This window comes from Spinacia oleracea, chromosome 6, assembly GCF_020520425.1.
Source record: "Spinacia oleracea cultivar Varoflay chromosome 6, BTI_SOV_V1, whole genome shotgun sequence".
Lineage (NCBI taxonomy): Eukaryota > Viridiplantae > Streptophyta > Magnoliopsida > Caryophyllales > Amaranthaceae > Spinacia > Spinacia oleracea.
In genome coordinates this window covers 140,280,978-140,299,827 of record NC_079492.1, presented here as the reverse complement: position 1 = coordinate 140,299,827, position 18,850 = coordinate 140,280,978, and the positions used below count along the sequence as shown (strand labels likewise).

Here is an 18,850-nt window from a genome sequence, read left to right as displayed (position 1 = left end):
ACTCTACAATCCAGTATTGTATCTCTACGTTGTATTCTTTATTCCTATCATTAACATTTCATAACTTCGAAGATCCTTATTTCCAAAATTATCATTCCACTCATATCCCGACACTTCAAATATACTACTTCCCACGAGCTCTAAGTTAATATTCATTGATTTGTATGGTTTGATGATACATAAAGAGTTATAAATGGATGGATACATTTTGAGGGGGAAGTTTGTGGAAGAAGTGAGAAGCAAGTTTATTATACTTTATCAATTGATATTTCGAGGGAAATCATTAGATGGAGCTACACTTACAAGCTCCAAAATGAAGAGAGGAATGGTAAGAAACTCTGGGGGAATAAGAGAGGAACAAATGTAAATGATTCATATTTGGTGGTGGAACTCAAGTATGTATGAATATATTTTCTCTTTACTGTTGTACTTAAAAACTCTAGGAAAGTGCCACAACGTGTAATGACACCCTTGTTTCAAAAAAAAAAAAAAGGTATGATGAAAAAAAAAATAAAAAAAAAAAAGAAAAAGAAAAACAAGGGTGATCAAATCTTTATTATTTCCTAGATGACATATGATTCTGAAGACGTTTACTCATGGAATCAGTTGAAAGGGGAACATAAACAAAAATTGAAAGAACTTGATGAAATACGTTCAAGTTCCTTTTATCAGTGTGTTTCTCAAGGAAAGTTGGTGGTTGAAGAGAAGTGAACTTGATTGGTACATATCATGGTGAACGTGTGTTATGTTTAGAAGAAATTTCAAGATTGTGAGGTAAAGTGATAAACTCTAATGATTGTTAAGAACCTCACTTTGAAAACCTAACTATAGAGCACACTATCTATCTCAAAGTTCCCTCTATTCAAATTTTTCCATAAATTTCTCTCATACTTCTTTGAGCCCGATATTACAATATCATACTCTCTTAATCCATTTTTGACTTTCAAATTTGATCTATGCTTGACTTTAATTTATTATTTGTCAAGTTCCTTCAGTAATTTTAAAGTTGGATCTTTGGATTGTGAATTGGAAATTCGTGTAGCATATGCATCCTAAGTTTGAAAATTGAGCATCTTGAGACTTTTAGGACTAACAAGTGTTTAACCTTTATGGTGGTAATTGTGGCATATAGCAATATGTATATATGATTTACCTAAAGCAAATATGTGTAAGAATGTCCTTTTCGATAATGACAAAAGGGGGAAGATTATGTATAATGCTTATTGTCTAATATAGTCAAGTCTAAATCCTCTTATGCATGACTTGTTCAATAGTTTCCAGTCTGTATTATTAAGGGGGAATTAATGTAAATCTTTAATGTCTAATTTGCGATAAGCATCATTTGTTTGTCATCATCAAAAAGGGGGAATATTGTTGAGTAATATAGTGTTTTGATGATTATGAACAAATGATGATTATCTAACTAATGTGTGTATTGTTTAGATGTGCATGAACAAGTAATGAAGGTTAATAAAGATCATTTAGTTGGAAATTTCTGAATATATATACAAGAAGAAGTGAAGTTCCTGAAAGGAACTCAAGAAGTGAAGGGAACTTCAGAAGAGAAGTCTAATTATATAAGTATACCATTAGACTTAGAGTTTGTGTCCTTAACTACTGCATACTTGTTTATTAGTTTGGTTTTCTTCATCTTGCTTGTATTGGTTGTCATCACTGACTTTATGGTTTTGATGACAACTAGCAAACGACTAACCTATGTTTGAGTTTCAATATGTATACGAAACAAATATAGGTTTGATGAAGAAACAAACATGAAGAGTTCAAGTCAATAAATCAAGTATCCAAGCTGCAACAAAGTTCTTCAAAGGAACACAAACAGATCAGTTCCTCAGCAGATCCTACGAGGAACAACGAGTATAAAGTTCCTGAGTAGGAACAAGCATGGAGAAGTTCCAGAGGCGGAACTATCAACATGAGGCTCTTGAGTTGGAGCATCATGAAGCATGAAGAAGAAAATAAGAGTTTATTTTCTAGGATTCATGTAAGTATGTAGAAACTTGAATAATTGAGGAACACGGTGCCAAAAGGAACTTGTCGGAACTTATGAGAAATAACGTCAGTTTATCTTCCTAGAATACTCCTAGTTTTAAGGTAATTTTAAGTGTCAATAACGTGGCTTTTAACACTCCTAGTTGTTAGGGATTTACCTTTGACTTTGAGTATTTATCTCCTAGTAAAACTCTATTTATTTATGTTTTTAAAATAAAAGATAATTTTTATAAAATCTTATTCTAGTTAGGATTCTGATTTTTATATCATATATTTATTTATTTATTATTTAAAATTCGTTTTTAATAATGTCCTATTCATTCTAGGATTTGTTTTGAATATCTTTTGTAGTTTAATGTGTTTAAAATTTTATTTTTAATAAATAAAAAATAATTAATCTTTTTGTAAAATAAAATCTGATTGTTAGTTATTTTATTTTAATAAAATTTATTTTTCTATTTTATTAAAATCAGATTTAAAAGGTTTTGTTTTAGAAAATCAAAATCATTGTTTTACGTTGTTTTGGAAAAACTACATTAGTGGAGAAATAATAGGAGATCATGGAAAACCTGATTATGCTTAGCCCTAACTCCATGATTTTCTCTACTGACTAAAGTCATGGGATCATGCCTAAATTGAAGGGCTTAGTGGTTGTTAGTGGAGAAGATTATGGAGAAAGTGGTTGAGGTTTCTTCCTCTATAAAAGGAGAGCTTTCTCATTCATTCAAGAGTGTCTGACTTGCGTTGTCATTCCAAAAAGGGTCTGGTTTATGTGGAATAATTTTACAGAAATTATATTTTGTTTTCCACGTTTTTAGAGTCAGTTCCTACAGTTCCAAGTTCCTGACAGTTCCGAGTTCCTTTACAGTTATTCACTCTCTACATATTAGAGTTTAATCAATTATCAAATGTCTATATTTTAAGAGTTGTTCAAGGGTTGAGTGAGCTCTTGTAATGGGTAATTTGTCAAGGGTTTGAGTGAATTCTTGTATAAGTTTTGGGCAGGAACTTGAGTGAGTTCCTGATGTGTATGGGGTAGGAACTTGAGTGAGTTCCTGTTGTATTTGGGGAGGCTTTGAGTGAAGTCTATGAGAGAGAAGCTGATAGGCTTTGAGTGAAGCAAAAGAGTCAAGAGAGACTTCTAGGGAAGTCAGTGAGAGCGTAGTTGTTTGAGGAACAACTATTGGAACTTGAGTTCGTAGAGGAACTCAAGTAATGCCCGAGTTCCTTATAGGTTTGTAACTGAGTTGTTGCCCTATAGTGAAAAGAGTTTAAGTTGAAATCCCTAGTGGGTCGAGGTTTTCTTTCTAGTTGGGCGTAGAAAGTTTCCTCGTAAAATCTCTCTTGCATTGTTTCTCTACTTGCTTAAAGTTTCTTTATAATTCCGCAAAATTGGCTAGAAAGTTCCATACTACAATTCACCCCCCCTCTTGTAGTGTTCCATCCGAATAACATTCTCTTCTCCTGTTTCTGAATCTTCTTCTTCTTTCTTCTGGTGCAAACTATCTTCTTCTTCTTCTTCTTAATTCTGTAATCTGTCACAAAGTTGGCAACAGGATCAAGTATCCTGCAACATTGGTATCAGAGCTACTCTGATTACACTTGATGATTGCTAATCTAGTGTAGTCTATTAAGAAATCAATCGCAGAATCTGGGTTCACATTAGGGAACAGAAACTTCTGGAATTGATTGATCAAAGCAATTTGGCTCCTGCAACTCGACGTGCAATGGATGATCATCTGAAACAATTGGAGGAGAAAATGCTCGAGCAATCAAGAAGAGTGGAAAGTCAATCTGCTCAGATTGAAGATCAGTCCAAGAAACTTGATGGTTTGATGAATCTGCTGCTGGAGATGAAGAATAATATGAGAGATTCCACTTCTGAAAACAGTAAGAATACTGGTGCTACCAAGGATGGTAATTCTCCTAAAACTTTTGGGTATAATCCTAAAATTTCTTTTCCAAAATTCGATGGTACAAACAGTAGAGTTTGGATTAAAAAGTGCAGGTGTAATGTGAGTGATGAACATAAGGTGGATTTGGCATCATTGAACATGATTGACAAGGCAGAAAAATGGGTGACAAGTTATTTGTCAGTTAAAAGGAATGTTGATTGGGGTGAATTTTGTCTGGATTTGTCTGCAAGATTTAAAGATGTAAGGGGAACTAACACAGTAGAACAATTCAATAAGTTGCAGCAAACTGATTCCATAGGGTCATATTTAGACAATTTTGAAGATTTAAAGTCTGATGTCTTGAACACTCACCATGAATTGCCTGAAGAGTTTGTGTTGGAAAGTTTTATTGGAGGCTTAAACCCAACTGTGAAACCTTTTGTTAGGGCTTTTAGACCTATTACCATTGCTGAAGCTGTTGAATTTGCTAGGCTTCAAGAAGAACAGACTATTGCTTTTTCACAGGAACCTTATACAACCAAGCCAAATTCTTATTCACAAAAAGCCATTCAAGCCATACCTTTGAACTTCAGCAAACCCACAAATGCTAGCCTGCCTGCACTACTACCTACACCAAATACAAAACCTACTCAAATGACCAAATTCAACCCAAGATATGCCAAGAACTTTAGGCACATTCCAGCAGATGTAAGGGCTGGCAAAATTGCTAAGGGTTTGTGTTATTACTGTGATGCACCATATGACAGAACACACAAATGCCAAATCAAAGAACCACAGTTGTTCACTGTGGAAATATCCAGTAGTAATGAGGAGAAAGGGTCAGATGTTAGTGAGGATGATGGGGATGATGAGTTGGATAGTACTGGAGTAGCTGAACCAATTTTATCTCTTAATGCATTGTCTGGCAACCAGAATTTCCAAACAATGAGGGTGACAGGCACTAGGAATAATAAATTGTTCCATGTTTTGGTTGATTCTGGTAGCACTCACAACTTCTTGGATTTGGAGTTAGCTAAGAAATTGGGTTGTACTATTGAATCCATACCTTCTCAGCATGTAACAGTAGCTGATGGAAATCACCTAGCATGTCAACATGTCTCCAAAGGGTTCACTTGGACCATGCAAGGGAGAACTTTTACAGCTGATATGATGTTGATATCCTTGGGGGGTTGTGATATGGTTCTTGGAGTTCAATGGCTAGCAACATTGGGCCCTATTTGTTTTACAATCCCCATTTGGTATTTTGAAAGCTTCTAATATTGTACTTCGTATTCGGTTGTCAAACAAAAAGAACGTAAAAATTCTATATGGTTCATTATATATTGGTTGATCACATTTAATCTCGTTGTTAAGTTTTCTTTCATTTCGATGGTAGCCGTCCCTCGAGTCGTTCATAATCAAAATATACAAATCAGAGAGATAAATTTTATTTTCTAATAAGGGCACATTGGAGGTTATGCGAAGTAAGAGGGATACGTAGTACTATCGTATTATAAAATAGAGACAATATATAATCTCGCACGCATCGCGTGCATATAACACTAGTATTATAAACTGAAAATTACACGCATCAACCCACACGACCACTTAAAATTAATTTTTTTGGGTGCAAATGCAATATAAATTACTACGGAGTAATTGATATATGTTGTACTAAAACCCTCAGTGTTTGGGCTAAGACCTCATAGGTTTACTAGTTTCATTTGTACTTGAGCCCAAAATATTCAACCCGAAACCACTATTAATAAGAGGCGGAAGAAAAAAAAACCCTAAACTCTGGCATTTCCATGGCCGAATTTGAAGGGTTTATAACGAATCATAATAATCTTCTTAGTTGATTTCCTCTTAGGTTTTTTGTTATTAATTGATTTCCTCTTAGATTATTTTGTTAAACAGCATCAATAATGGCAGACTGGGGTAATATACATATACCCAATGATCTTGCCACTAAAATTGCTGAACACTTTGAGTTGTTAGAAGACTTTGAGGTATTCGGGTTTGTGTGCTCACGTTGGCGATCAGCCGCCAAGCAGGCCAAATTTCAAGCCAACAGCAAATCATTAACAGTATCAGTATCAAGGGTGCCATGGCTTATGCTTCCTGAGAAAGACGACACCTCGAATCAACGTCGTTTTTATAGCTTCTATAACCAGCAAGTTCGCCGTTTCAGTCTCCCGCAGCCTAACCCTAACGAGAAAAGGCTGTTATCATCACGTGGATGGTTGCTATCTGTGACAGAAGAGGGTAAAAATCTGTGTCTCCTAAATCCTTTGTCCGGTGTCGTAATAAACCTTCCTAAAGTAAGGATCTGGAATCAAGCCGGACGTGGTGGGTATATTTATCATGATAAATATGGAATACATTGTTTTGACAAATTCGTCTTGTCAGAGAACCCTTCAACCACTTCCGATTACACAATCGCGTTGGTTTTATCCGAACCTTATTTAAACTTAAGTATCCGTCACGAAATCGTGTCGTTCTGGAGGAACGGGAGTTGTGAATGGGATACGTTTGTGAAATATGGGGATGTTTACTCCACATTATATAATTGCCATGATATCACTTTTTACCGGGGAGAATTCTATGGTGTTGATGAAATGGGAAGCATTGTTTGTACTAGTGGAAAAAGGGTCATTTGCATCGCACTTTTAAGCACATTTGCGTCGCACATCGTGCGTGGCAAAAGCTCTCGACGCAAATGACTAAAAGTCATTTGCGTCGCACATTTGTGCGACGCAAATGAACCTTATTTGCGTCGCACATTTAGCAAATGTGCGTTGCAAATGACTTGTCATTTGCAACGCACATTAGCTAAATGTGCGACGCAAATGACTTTTCAGCACCATGCCTGAAAAGTCATTTGCAACGCACATTAGCTAAATGTGCGATGCAAATGACTTTTAGGCGGAAAAAAAAAAGTCATTTGCCACGCACATTAGCTAAATGTGCGTTGCTAAATGTGCGTTGCAAATGACTTTTTTTTTAAAAAAAAAAAATCGTTTTTTAATATTTTAGTTACAACCCAATAAAAGGCAAATTGTTTAAGTGAACCATAAACGAATGAGGCCCAAGATATAATTCAAGCAGATGAAAAAGAAAGTGGAGATGGAAACAATAGCCATGAGATGAGTAACTTGAATATGGAGCTGAGTAAAAACAGCAACAATCTCTAGGAAGTTGATGACCAAGTTGCAAAGACAGAGAAACTTGGACTGCAACAGACTGCAGCCATAAAGTTAGTACAAGAAGCACTTAATGCAAATATGATGCAGAGTCATTTCATCAACAGCCAAATCCAGTCCAAGAAATGGCTAATAGTTCTGTCAGAGAGAGAATTTCAACTCCTACAACCTCCATCGAAGAAAATTGCAGCTAAGGTGGTGAAATAGATGGAAAAGTGACTGGTAGATCAGCAGAAAAGCAACAGCAAACAGCAAACAGGTAAAAGATCCTACAAAAAGAACCAGATGAACATAAGAGTTCATGAAAACAAATGTCCAAGAGTTTCAGCAAGCTCAAAAAATTGTTTGTGCGTGCAAAATTCATCAAGGCGATGGAAAAACTGAAGAAAATAAACCCACGCAAACCACAATACTTATCTGCTGTACAAACTCATAATTCTAGTTTACAAACTTTTAATAAACTTCGCCCGTATTACATTGGAGTTGTAAGCTCCTACAACAGTTGAAGCAATAGAAACTCACCGAAAGACACCTTAAAACATTCTTCATGATAGCCATAGTACAACCTACGCAACCTGCTCTCTGTTTCATTAGAATAAACAACTTCCCAACTGATCATCACAAACCTCAGGACACTTGCAAGTTTCATTAATAATAAAACAACCATAGCAAGCAGGCATATATACACTTCCCAACTGATCATCACAAAGACTACCAACCAGAAACAACCAAAAATAAAGGTTATCCAACATCCAAGTTAGATATGGTTACATATGAAGCACCCATAATAACCAAGGTTATCCTACGTCTTCCTGACAGTCACAATATATAAAAGGAAAGATATGCCAATACAATCAAAGGGCCCAGGAAATTCATTGTGAATGAAAAAAAGAGAGCAAGCTCTAGATAATTAGTGGATGCAAGATTCCAATTTAATTTATGCAAGAAAAATACACAACTGTAAAAATCAAAAAAAGAAAAGAAAATGAATGCAGGACCTTGCGAAAGGCATTGTTCACGGCGAGCATCAAGCTTACACTGGTTTAATTTCTCCGGCATATTCGCCTGTTACATAAAAAAACTCCATTGTCAGACCAAAATCAAACAAATTACAATATGAAATAAAAATAAAAATTTGAACCGAGAAAAAAAAAGCCGAGAAATTAAAATTGAAGCACACTAAATTATGAATTTACAGCGTTCGTGCGACACTAAGCCACAAATCTGTCCTAACTGATGTTCTAGGCTTTTTACTATAACTTTAAGCAAGTTCGTTCTGGAGTCTGGAACGACCAGTCTATGGTCAAATTGGTCGCCATTAACTGATACTATTAAGAGGACATTGTATATCACTGCACCTTATTCCCCTTCCTCATGACACATTTCTAGTCTACTTCAGAAATTAAACCAAAAATTCTCAACTTTCCAACAAAACTCTAAAAGCGCTAACCAGATCAATAACCAACCATTATTCTCAACTATAACACTAACTAACCAATCCAAATCAATAAAAACATCTATGAAATCAACAAGAAATATACCAGGAAATTAAGGGGGGAAAGAGTAAAAAAATCTAGCAAAGAAATCACAATATATCACAACAATCAATCATTCTAAAACAAACAATGCAAATTTCGGATGAAAACTAAAATTAAGAAGAAGAAAAAAAGGAAACAAAGAGAGTTATTCAAAGTCAGTAAGTAAAGAAGAAAGATACAAACTTCTATCTGAATTCATACAACTTCAAGCTGATTAACATTTGCAAGCCAAAATGTATAGCTTAATCAAGAACAAACAACAATAATTCAAAGTCTTACTATAGTCTCATACATTTTGGAAACATGAGGAATGAAACTTACCATCGGAGTAAATCTTCTTACTCCCAAACGAGACTCAATTCAGCCAAACCACTGCAACAGAACATTCAAATGAACACAATGTCAGAACAAAAAAAATCTGCGCAAAATTAACAAAAACAAATTCATAATCCCTAGCAAAATATTACGCACACTCACCCCCTCATTGTTCTAAATTATTGGAAATTAGTGACCTAATTCACGTAATTTCTCACCAAATCCCAAACCCAAAAAATGAAACCCTAAATCTTTCAAATTAAACAAAAAAGTAACCACAAAATTCAATGAAAGTGTACCTGATTGAGTAAATAAGGGAATCAATTGAAGAATTAGGGTGAAGAAGATGGAAATTGAGGGTAAGTAAGTGTACCTGATGGAGACAGGGATCGATTCCTATTCAGTGGGCATTCTCCAATGGAGGCGGCGGCGGCGGCGGCTGTGGCCTACGGTTCCAGCGAAACTCTCTCTAAATGTTGCTGCGCCTGGTGTAGGGTGAAGAAGATCGATGGAGGATGAGGGTGAAGAAGATCGAAGATCGATGGAGGATGAGGGTGAAGTCGTGAAGGTAGCTGCGCCTGTTTGTTTTGTTCTTCGACAAATTAGGGTGCAGTACGCGTGGGTGAGGAATAATTAAAAACTTCCGAATTTTTTTTACCTCCTCTGCGTCGCAGAATTACTAATCTGCGACGCAGGTGACTTAAAGAGTCATTTGCGTCGCAGATTAGTAATTCTGCGACGCAAAGGAGGTAATATTTTGCGTCGCATTATTACTAATCTGCGACGCAAATGACTCTGAGAACATTTTAGAGTCATTTGCGTCGCAGATTAATAATTCTGCGACGCAAATGACTAATTTTAAAGCTTAGAACTGTCAATTGCGTCACATGTTTAAATGTGCGAGGCAAATGTGGTGATGCAAATGATTGTTTTTCCACTAGTGTTGCTTTGAATTCGACCAATCGGGTGAACCTCATGGCCGATTGATCAAGGAAAGGGAAGCAGCTCATGGACTTACAATTAACTACTTGGTTGAATCTTCGGATCGATTATTGCTTGTTTGTAGACGGAAAAGATTGTGTGATCAAATCTATCGAACCATGTCATTCGAGGTATTTGAGCTAAATATTCACAATGGGACGGCTGACAGAGTAGTTCACTTGGAGGATATAGCAATTTTCGTGGGTTCAAACTCTTCTTATTCCGTTAATGTCTCTGTTGATAATGTCTTTAAACCTAACTCCATTTATTTTACAGATGATTTTAAGGCGGATCGCCATAGACATATGTATGAATCAAATAGCAGGGGTAAGGACATGGGTGTTTACAGTTTAGCAGGCAATCATATTCATAGCTATTATGATGGTCCATTTCATTATAGTAAATCTACACCATTTATGTGGCTTGAGCCTTGAGGTACTAAGCTTATGATTGTGTAGTTAGTTGTCAAAAAAAAAATATGATTTATGCTTCTTCTTTTTTAAGTTATTAATTTATATGTTCAAGTGAATTTACACCAATTCATGTCCTCATGTGTCCTGATTATTTAGATCCGGCTCGATTCGTTTGTTAATGAATCAAGCTTAAGCTTGAATTTATTGTTTGGTAACTAAATGAACCAAACTCAAATTGTTATTCAGCTCGAAAGCGCTCGTTAAAAATAATACATGTTGATTAAGAATAATTATACTACTCCGTAATGCCTAATGTCGAACTTTTTACATAAATTTTCCAATAATCTTTTAATTTAGTATTGATTAAGAAACTTTTTAATATATTGTTCCGTTTATTATCAGCATATACTCCGTACTTTTTATCGTGTGCAGTTGTGCAGGCTTGAAAAAGGCTTGAAGTTTCACTCGAACTCAAAAAATACTTATAAAACCTAGCTTGATAGCTTGATAAAGATTTTAAAGATTGAGGCGAGTTCAAGTTCGAACTCGGTTTGAGTTGGTTGAAACGAGTCATGTTAGAGTTCGGCTTGTGACCACCGTATTCACATTGCTTTTTATGCTTCCGTCACATTTATCATCTATCTGTAAAATCCCCAGCTATCGAATGCTTTACGTTATATAAAACTTACACCATCTATGTGGCTTGAGGCAGCAAGCACATGTTTATGATTTTGTATTGAGATTTTGTTCAAATATGAGGTGTTGGTCCAATGGCAAAGACTATATATGTTGAATATTCGTGGCATCCTACTGTCTTCATTACATTAAATTCCCTGTTATAGGGGATTTAGTTCAGTGTTCTTCGCTCAAGAAGGTATGATAAACGCTAATGTCGATGAAATGGAGGTTTGTTTTGGTTCTTGTTATAGGGGATTTAGTTCACTGTTCTGGTTAAGTTTCTCTAGCTACCATTTAGCCTACAGTTATGTTCACCCCAAGTCTACCTACCCTACCATATGTTCAAACCAGTTCCCAGAAACAATTTTCTGAGAAAAATGTTTTGAAGAGCTAGACATATTGCTCTATGTATTCACTTTCCAGTCCTCGAGTATTGCATTCAAATGAAACAGAGCTTAGACATATTGCCCCAAGTTAGAGATTGAATTGTTGTATGGAAAAGGCCATATAACATAGCAATGTTAGCTCATCCGGTTAATGTTTTTCATACAAGTTAAAACACAACGCAGAGGGAAATCCAAGAGCTAAACATGAAACATCCCTATGCAAACGTACAACAATTTGACAACATATCAGCACACAATGGAGAAAGAGCTACTCAACTGTTCCCAGCATGATCTTTGACATCAGGATTCACGCCACACCGGTTGACATAATCCAGATACCCCTGTTCCAATAATAGGGTATTCTCAGATAAATATTTCAATGCATATGTTACACGTGTTCTAATTGGTTTCACAGTTAAACCTATAAACAATTTGGACAACATCAAGAATATGGATAGGCTCAAGCATTTCGCAACTCTTACCTGCAAAATTCCCACGGCGGCAAATTTGTCAAGCATAGTTTTTAATTCCACTGGATGTAACGACAGTGGCTTCAAAAGTAAGTCGACATTCTGAAACCCCAAATAAAATCATCAATAAAAGAGGTATTACACTTTTGAGGAATGATTTCTACCGAGGAAGAATCTATTGGATATTAGTTACCTTTGACGTATAGCACTCGTTCCAATATGTATATTTCACACCTTCTAGTTTCCCAGTGTTGCACAGATCATCTACAAAAACTTTCACTTGCGCAGCCTGATCAACACAGTGGAAAAGCATTAAACAAAAAGTGTTAACAACTCATATATTCCACGACCATTAGGAGAACATACATCTGCACTTGGACGCTGTCTATCGAAAGGGCAACCAACAACAAAGCCTGATAGAGAAAACTCTGATATCTACAAGTAAGAAGAAAGAATTGTTAGAATTAAAAATAGTACAGTTCCATTGTAAGTAGACATAAGAAAATAACAATCATAATCAAACTGAAATGTCTGAACAAAGCCCTGTATAGGAAGGTATAAAGATGAGACAAATTTACCAAACTTGTGAAATCAGCAGCCATCATGTTAATATTGGATTTCTTTCGGAGTAAAACACTGCAAGGTAACAACAGGTTCATGTAAAATTCCAGAACAGAAGTACAACATACGAAGATAAATAAGTATCGACTACAAGACTAAGTTCGAGTATGGACTGCATAACTGTCAAATGCTGCAAACTTTCATTCAGGAGAAACAAAATTTACAAGCCATCAAAACCATGCTTATTTCAACATTACTAAAAGTACTCAAGTTGGAATTTCCTTTGCAATGCATAGATTGCAAAATTTACCTTACAGGTATTGCAATTTTGTTATCTGGGTCTGAAACTGCAAGTCCGACGTATTTACCACCAACATCTAAGCCCAAAAATCGACCTCGTTCGAGTGCATTTGTCGTCTTAACCAAATCTTGAAACAAGCATAGTGGTTTCACATACCTCATTATCACTGCAACCCATTTAGCAAAGAATCAGTACACTCACAAGTAATAATAAGTATCAGTAGATATTATAGAGGAAAATACAGCACTAGTTCATTGGGGCATTTTATCAAACAGTTGGTATGCACATTTGATACAAAATCTAGCACTTTACAATTCTGTGAAATCTTCAATTGTTTTTAGGCGAGAAAACTGGTTAAAGAAATCTTTTGCTACTAATTAATCCATATTCATGAAATTTCGTCTTCATATAGTTCAGGAAATCAAAAACATAATGGCAGAAGACACTTACGAATTTAAGATGAAATTATCATAAATCAACTAAAGTTGATAAAGAGAAAATTGAATGTAAACCCACCATTGATCTCCTACCAGGTTACTAAAATTTCGCGTTAGAATTCTGAGAAGGTGGTTTCTACTGGAAACGAAAGGAGGAAGAAAGAAGAAAAAGAATTACCGGTGTCTTTGAATCAATCGGGTTTCGTCTCTGGGCTTGGGTTGTGACCGATATGGCCTTTTTTTTGTTTTTTTCTTTTTCTTTTTGGAAAGGAAGTGGATGAAATGTTTGGTTCAACTTATTTTTTCTAAATTTATTTAAAGTTATCTTAGGTAAAATGATATTTTTTTCTTTAATTTAAACTTATATAATCTGAAGTTGACTCAATTGTTTGTGAAATTGTTTTTTGGTTCTACTACGAGGAGTTCCCACCGCCGTCGGCGATGTAATCTCCTGGGGGAGTTTGCATGGTACCTCGATGGGCAACATCCCTCCCTGTTGTATTTTTTCCATTCACAAGGCTCGAACCCGAGCAAGAGGTCCTTAACCACTAATGCCAACCTCAATTGGTAATGCAAGGAGTTTGTAATGAGGAACAATAATAGATTAGTAGAATGTAGTTTCATGCGGTAGCCCAAAATACTAATCTTAGTCTGTATTCAACTACGGTACTACCAAATACGAATTCATAAATCATGAACCATCAACATAATAAAATCAATAAGGTAAATACTAAATAGAGTTCTAATCTACAAATGACAAATGAACTAGGTGAGTAATCTGATCATAAACTGTCAATTACCAATCTAACAACATTTAACAAAGTAAATGCAAACCTATTTTAAATTCAATTTTACAAGGAAATAAGTGAAGAACCCTAACTACTAACTAGTAACTATTTTAAGTTCAATTTAAAAAGAAATTAAGCACCTGAAATCGAGAACCAATGGGATTAGAGATGTTGAGTTGTTTCCAGTGCCACCGGAGCAGCTTCTCCTTCAATCGGGCAACGACAAGACGTCAATCTACTCGGCTGCTTAGGGCGACAGAGTTGGGAGTCTTAGGATTCGAAGAGAGAGAAGAGAGTAGAGAGAAGAGAGGTTTTCAATTTGTAAATATGAGTATACTGATCTAAACTTATTTTAACTAAAATAAATAATTAGTCACAGATATCTCATAAGATTTTTTGCAACATCTTTTTATAAAGTAGTTTTCAGTCTTTTCACAAACGTTTTGCTAGAAAAAATTTCATAATTGTTATTTTTTAAGTATTTTTTTGTCATTTAACACCTTAAAGAAAATTAGTTTTTGTTATTTAACACTTACTTACTTTTTATTGTTTTTAAACACCTTAAAAAACAAAAAGAAAAATTAGAAATCGACACCACTTAACGATTTTCGTTAGAAAAAACGTTAGTTTTTAACTATGCTAAAGTTCCCACTGCATGATTTGGTGGTAAACAACTCCTTCTACCATTAAATTATACTTTGGGATCTATAGCATGGTTAAAAACTAAAGTTTTTTCTTATGGAAATCGTTAAGCAGTGTCGATTTCAAAAAATTAGTTTTTTAAGGTGTTTAAATATTATAAAAACTAAGGTGTTAAATTACAAAAACTAATTTTTTTTAAGGTGTTTTATGAGAAAAATTCCTAATTTTTTAATGCAAAAGAGGGAGAACCCCGTACAAAAAATTTCCTAATTGTTACTCCACTGCATGTTGTGCATCAGATTCATTTTTCAGAACATTCATTATACTGTACCTTGCTAAATAATGCTAGGTACTACTAGTACAAGCTGTTTCCTGAACAAAAATAAAACGGTACAAGCTCATTGCACATTTGAAGAATCCAATTGAGAAAATGAGCAAATAGTACTGCGACCCTCATTTTTCAATTAATTGCACATTTTGTTGTGAACAATACTGTTTCAAATTTCAACTAGTTTTCAGCATTCTGAATTTCATATCAGTTGCAGACCAATATAACTAGGTTCATCATATTCATATTTGTACAACATTACAACATAAAATATAAACCTTTCTTCTTTGTTCACTTCAATAAGAACATTAGGCAGTCCATTGCTTTCAGGACATAATCCAACTACATATTCAATGACACGACTATACAACATCTTCTGATATACTGCAAATTTCAGCTTCATCGGCTGCCATTCCTTGTCCAGGCATATAATGTTTCGATCAGCTATATGAATCAATGTCCTGTATTGTGGATTGCATTAGTAGAACTCTCATGCTTCATTTCTAGAATTCTAGGAGTGTCGAAAAGGACATGACACTTGCATACTCCAAATAAACAAACAAAAAAGGAGCCGAATAATGTAAAAGAAAAAACCCCAACAAAATCCAACCCTTAAGAACCACAGATGAATGTCAAATGATTAAATTCCAACCAAGTCGGAAAATTTTATCAGAGAAACCGAGTTTTAGTTATATGACTTGTACCTTATGTTGGGAGAAAGTGCACTATACGTATTTCATGAGCAAGGCAGCAATTTATGCAATCTCCAATAGGCTTTTTATATCGTACTGCAACCACAAAATCACCATGAGTAAAGATTCCAGGATGACGTAGATCCAGAAGGAATCTCAATCACTAACTTATCACAGTGAACCTCCTCTTACCTCCAGGCTGAAAGGTGAGGTTGTGGGATAATATCTACCAACAACCTGACCATCCTTATCAACAAGGAACTTGGCAAAATTCCACTGGATATCATCTCCAAAGATTCCCCATTTACCCAACTTTAAGAACTGGTACAAGGGAGAAGCATTTTCTCCATTGACTTCAATCTACAAGTACAACATGCAACAAGGATAAAAATTCAAAACAATAACACCATAACTGTTATGACCTCAGAGATCTTCATGGGCATCTACCAGATTACTACAGAATTCTCAAAGAAACTAAATTATTCATATGAAGAGGTTGAAGCATGTGATTGGATCCTCTAATTTACATTACCAAGAAAATTCGATATAGTGGATAAAGCCGAATGATACTTTTTCTACACTCGGGGGGAGGGATTGGAGATGCACAGTGAAAAATTCTTTTTGTAGCCACTTCATGTCATGAAAAAGTGAGAAATATTAAGAGATTTGACTTCCCTTCCCTTTGTCTTATACTCTTATCTCCCTCCCCTTCCTTCTCCTCCCCCTCTATCCTCTATCCCCTTCCCTCTACCACTTGCAACCAAATAATGCTTAACAGAGCTACAGACATATCGAATTTGAAGAAACAAACTAACTATTTGAAATCATCCCAATACCATGTGCCTTCTTGACTTCTTGAGCCACGAACAAGAGGATACTGTACTAAATCAAGGTGGCAACTCGATAAAAGAATCATGTACTAGTATCCTATTCTGACAAGGACATGTTTCTATGATATTGAGGTGACAGAATCATTGTAGCAGCACACAGGAGATGCACCATTATATATGCATACAGTTACAGTCTTACAGATAATGATGTCTAATGTCTGAGCTCAAACCTCCTATAAGCTTGCGATGCTAAAATTTCAACCTATGTAGTATGTACTGCATGTTTTGTGCTCACTTTCTAGAGGGATATGACCACAAAAATTGGTAAAGAATGGCTATTTAGATAAATTCTAGCAAAAGCGATTTTTTCTGCCAATATGGGTCACTAAAAAATGAACAAGAACATGGGTATTTCCCTTGAAAACTACTTCAAGTGCAAGTACTACGAAACCACTTAGATGGAATTTCTCGTTCCCATTTGTTTGTATTGAAATCAGGACACAAAGGAATACGTTCATTTTTAAGATAAAATCCATGACACTCTAAGTACTCAACAGAAAATCATTAGAAAGTCCCTAGTCCTTGCATAGGAATGGAAACCATCCTTTCCTACACTTACGCAAGTGCAAAATATCACCTCCCTACCTCTGCAAATAAGTTTAGGTTCACATAAATGTGGATGCTAGTTTTATTCATCAAGTATAGCAGGGTGGGCAGGGATTTCAAGGGAGCAGATGGTTGAAAGGGTTTTGTAAGAAGACCTATATGCTATACCATCAATCCTCCTTCATGCAGAGATCCTGAGCATCGAGGAATCTCTTATTTTTGTAACTGAAAACACGGAGAATGCATTGGGTGATGTCAGATTGCTTAGTTGCAGTGACAATTACCAGCAAGGAAATTGTGGGTGCTGATTTTTTTAGCAATACCGTGACATTGTGCAGGTAGTTGCAGCAGGTGTTGTGTGCAGGTAGAATTACCCATGTCGCAAGAGAAGACAGTGGCAGTTACTGTTTAAACACTTACCTATCAGATTGTAAATTTGTAATAGGCACTATGCCTAAAACTTGGTTTAAGGTGCAAGTACGCAAAGCCATAGTTGCAACGGCCATAACAATCAAACAGTTAATCCCAAAGCATAAACAAAGAAACAGATACGTAGTACTTCGTGTAGGATCTTGTGAGCTTAAATCTACAATTTCACTACAAAGTATTAGAAAAAGGAAAAACTACATTGTTTAAGGTGGTGTACCTTATCAAAGATAGGGAAATCGGACTTAAAACGACTGCAAACGAATTCAAGAATCTCAGCATTACTACCCGGCTCCTCATCGCCGAACTGATTACATGGGAATGCCAGTATCTCAAGACCTAAAACACAATAATTCCAGCTTATTCATATACTATCATAATGCTAATTAATCACTAATTCAAAAAAATCACAGGAGCACAATGGCAAACAAAATTGAAACCAAAAGAAACGGATAAAAACCTTGATCTTTGTACTTGTTGTATAATCGATTTAGCTCAGTGTAATTGGAATTTGTCATTCCACTTGCCAATAATTAAACAAGAAACAGCTAATAAGTAATTAATTACCGAATAAGCCGCTAATTAGCCCAATATATGAATTGCAAAATGAGGAGCAGTACTCACCATTTTGAAGCAACATTAACAATCAACAAAACTTTGCCCTTATACGCACTTAATTTGACATCATTTCCTTTGGTATCCTACAAATCATAAGAAATTACGCAATTAAACTAATAACTAAAGCTGTTTTCTAGGTTAATTAACAAAAAATAATTAAGAATTAAGCTACTAGAAATTTTAAGGGTATTCAAAAAAATTAGGAGGAGGGAGAAAGCACGGACCTTGATGGTGAAATTGTAGATTGATTGTGGGATTTCAGTGGGTTGATTTGCCATTTGATTAAGGTGGTCAAAAATCAAAATACCCAAATTGATCGTCGTCTTCTTCTTCTGTTTATTTGTTTTCCGTTTTGTGTTTTTTTTTTTTTTTTGGCCTGGTTAATTTAGCAACCTCGAACGAGTCGCACCTTTGGAGTTTAGAGTTTGGACTTTGGACCATGGAGTTGGAATCTTGGCCCAAAAGCAAAAGCCAGTCACATATAGGCATGTAGGGGCGCAAATTTTTGGCTATACCCGGGTACAGCCAAAGCTGGCTGTACCCCCATCCAAAACGATGTCGTTTTGTGTTGTTTAAAATGAACATTAATATACTGGTACAAAAATGAACATTTACTATTTCGGAAATGAACATTTATTTATTTATTTGGAATGAACATTGACTATTTTGGAAATGAACATTTATTTATTTATTTGGAAATAAACTACAAAAATGAACATTTACTATTTCGAA

At 35.4% G+C, this 18,850-nt stretch overlaps 2 protein-coding genes across 10 annotated transcripts; both read right to left on the bottom strand.

Moving 5' to 3' along the window:
* Positions 1 to 7,026: 7,026 nt before the first annotated feature.
* On the bottom strand, positions 7,027 to 14,316 carry LOC110778597 (uncharacterized). Of its 9 annotated transcripts, XR_008922965.1 has the most exons (12): positions 14,117 to 14,316; positions 12,761 to 12,917; positions 12,468 to 12,525; positions 12,256 to 12,324; positions 12,083 to 12,178; positions 11,902 to 11,991; positions 11,697 to 11,760; positions 9,335 to 9,539; positions 8,968 to 9,018; positions 8,107 to 8,173; positions 7,631 to 7,690; positions 7,027 to 7,377 (listed from the first exon to the last, which is right to left on the bottom strand). XR_008922965.1 is itself a non-coding variant. In XM_021983152.2 (9 exons), the coding sequence occupies exons 2-8, from the start codon at positions 12,910 to 12,912 to the stop codon at positions 9,002 to 9,004; spliced, it is 546 nt and encodes a 181-aa protein (XP_021838844.1). In that variant the 5' UTR covers positions 12,913 to 12,917; positions 14,117 to 14,315; the 3' UTR covers positions 7,790 to 8,173; positions 8,968 to 9,001. The 9 variants fall into 9 exon arrangements, 1 of the variants encoding a protein (XP_021838844.1); XR_008922964.1 differs by having other exon boundaries at positions 7,631 to 8,173; XR_008922966.1 differs by lacking the exon at positions 7,631 to 7,690.
* Positions 14,317 to 15,040: 724 nt separating this feature from the next.
* Positions 15,041 to 18,524, bottom strand: LOC110778590 (probable glutathione peroxidase 8). The gene is made up of 7 exons (XM_021983137.2): positions 18,343 to 18,524; positions 18,125 to 18,201; positions 17,961 to 18,022; positions 17,721 to 17,839; positions 15,831 to 15,998; positions 15,651 to 15,734; positions 15,041 to 15,407 (listed from the first exon to the last, which is right to left on the bottom strand). The coding sequence occupies exons 1-6, from the start codon at positions 18,394 to 18,396 to the stop codon at positions 15,702 to 15,704; spliced, it is 513 nt and encodes a 170-aa protein (XP_021838829.1). The 5' UTR covers positions 18,397 to 18,524; the 3' UTR covers positions 15,041 to 15,407; positions 15,651 to 15,701.
* Between the last annotated feature and the right edge of the window lie 326 nt (positions 18,525 to 18,850).

Bases quoted from the DNA above. Each gene is read 5' to 3' on its own strand.
- LOC110778597 (XM_021983152.2), bottom strand. From the start codon at position 12,912: ATGAGGTATGTGAAACCACTATGCTTGTTTCAAGATTTGGTTAAGACG. The intron at 12,325-12,467 runs GTAAATTTGTCT...TCTTACTTGTAG, and splicing joins CTGCTGATTTCACAAGTTTG to ATATCAGAGTTTTCTCTATC. The intron at 12,179-12,255 runs GTATGTTCTCCT...TGTGTTGATCAG, and splicing joins GACAGCGTCCAAGTGCAGAT to GCTGCGCAAGTGAAAGTTTT.
- LOC110778590 (XM_021983137.2), bottom strand. From the start codon at position 18,396: ATGGCAAATCAACCCACTGAAATCCCACAATCAATCTACAATTTCACC. The intron at 18,202-18,342 runs GTCCGTGCTTTC...TATGATTTGTAG, and splicing joins TCTACAATTTCACCATCAAG to GATACCAAAGGAAATGATGT. The intron at 17,840-17,960 runs GTTTTTATCCGT...ATTGTGTTTTAG, and splicing joins CAACAAGTACAAAGATCAAG to GTCTTGAGATACTGGCATTC.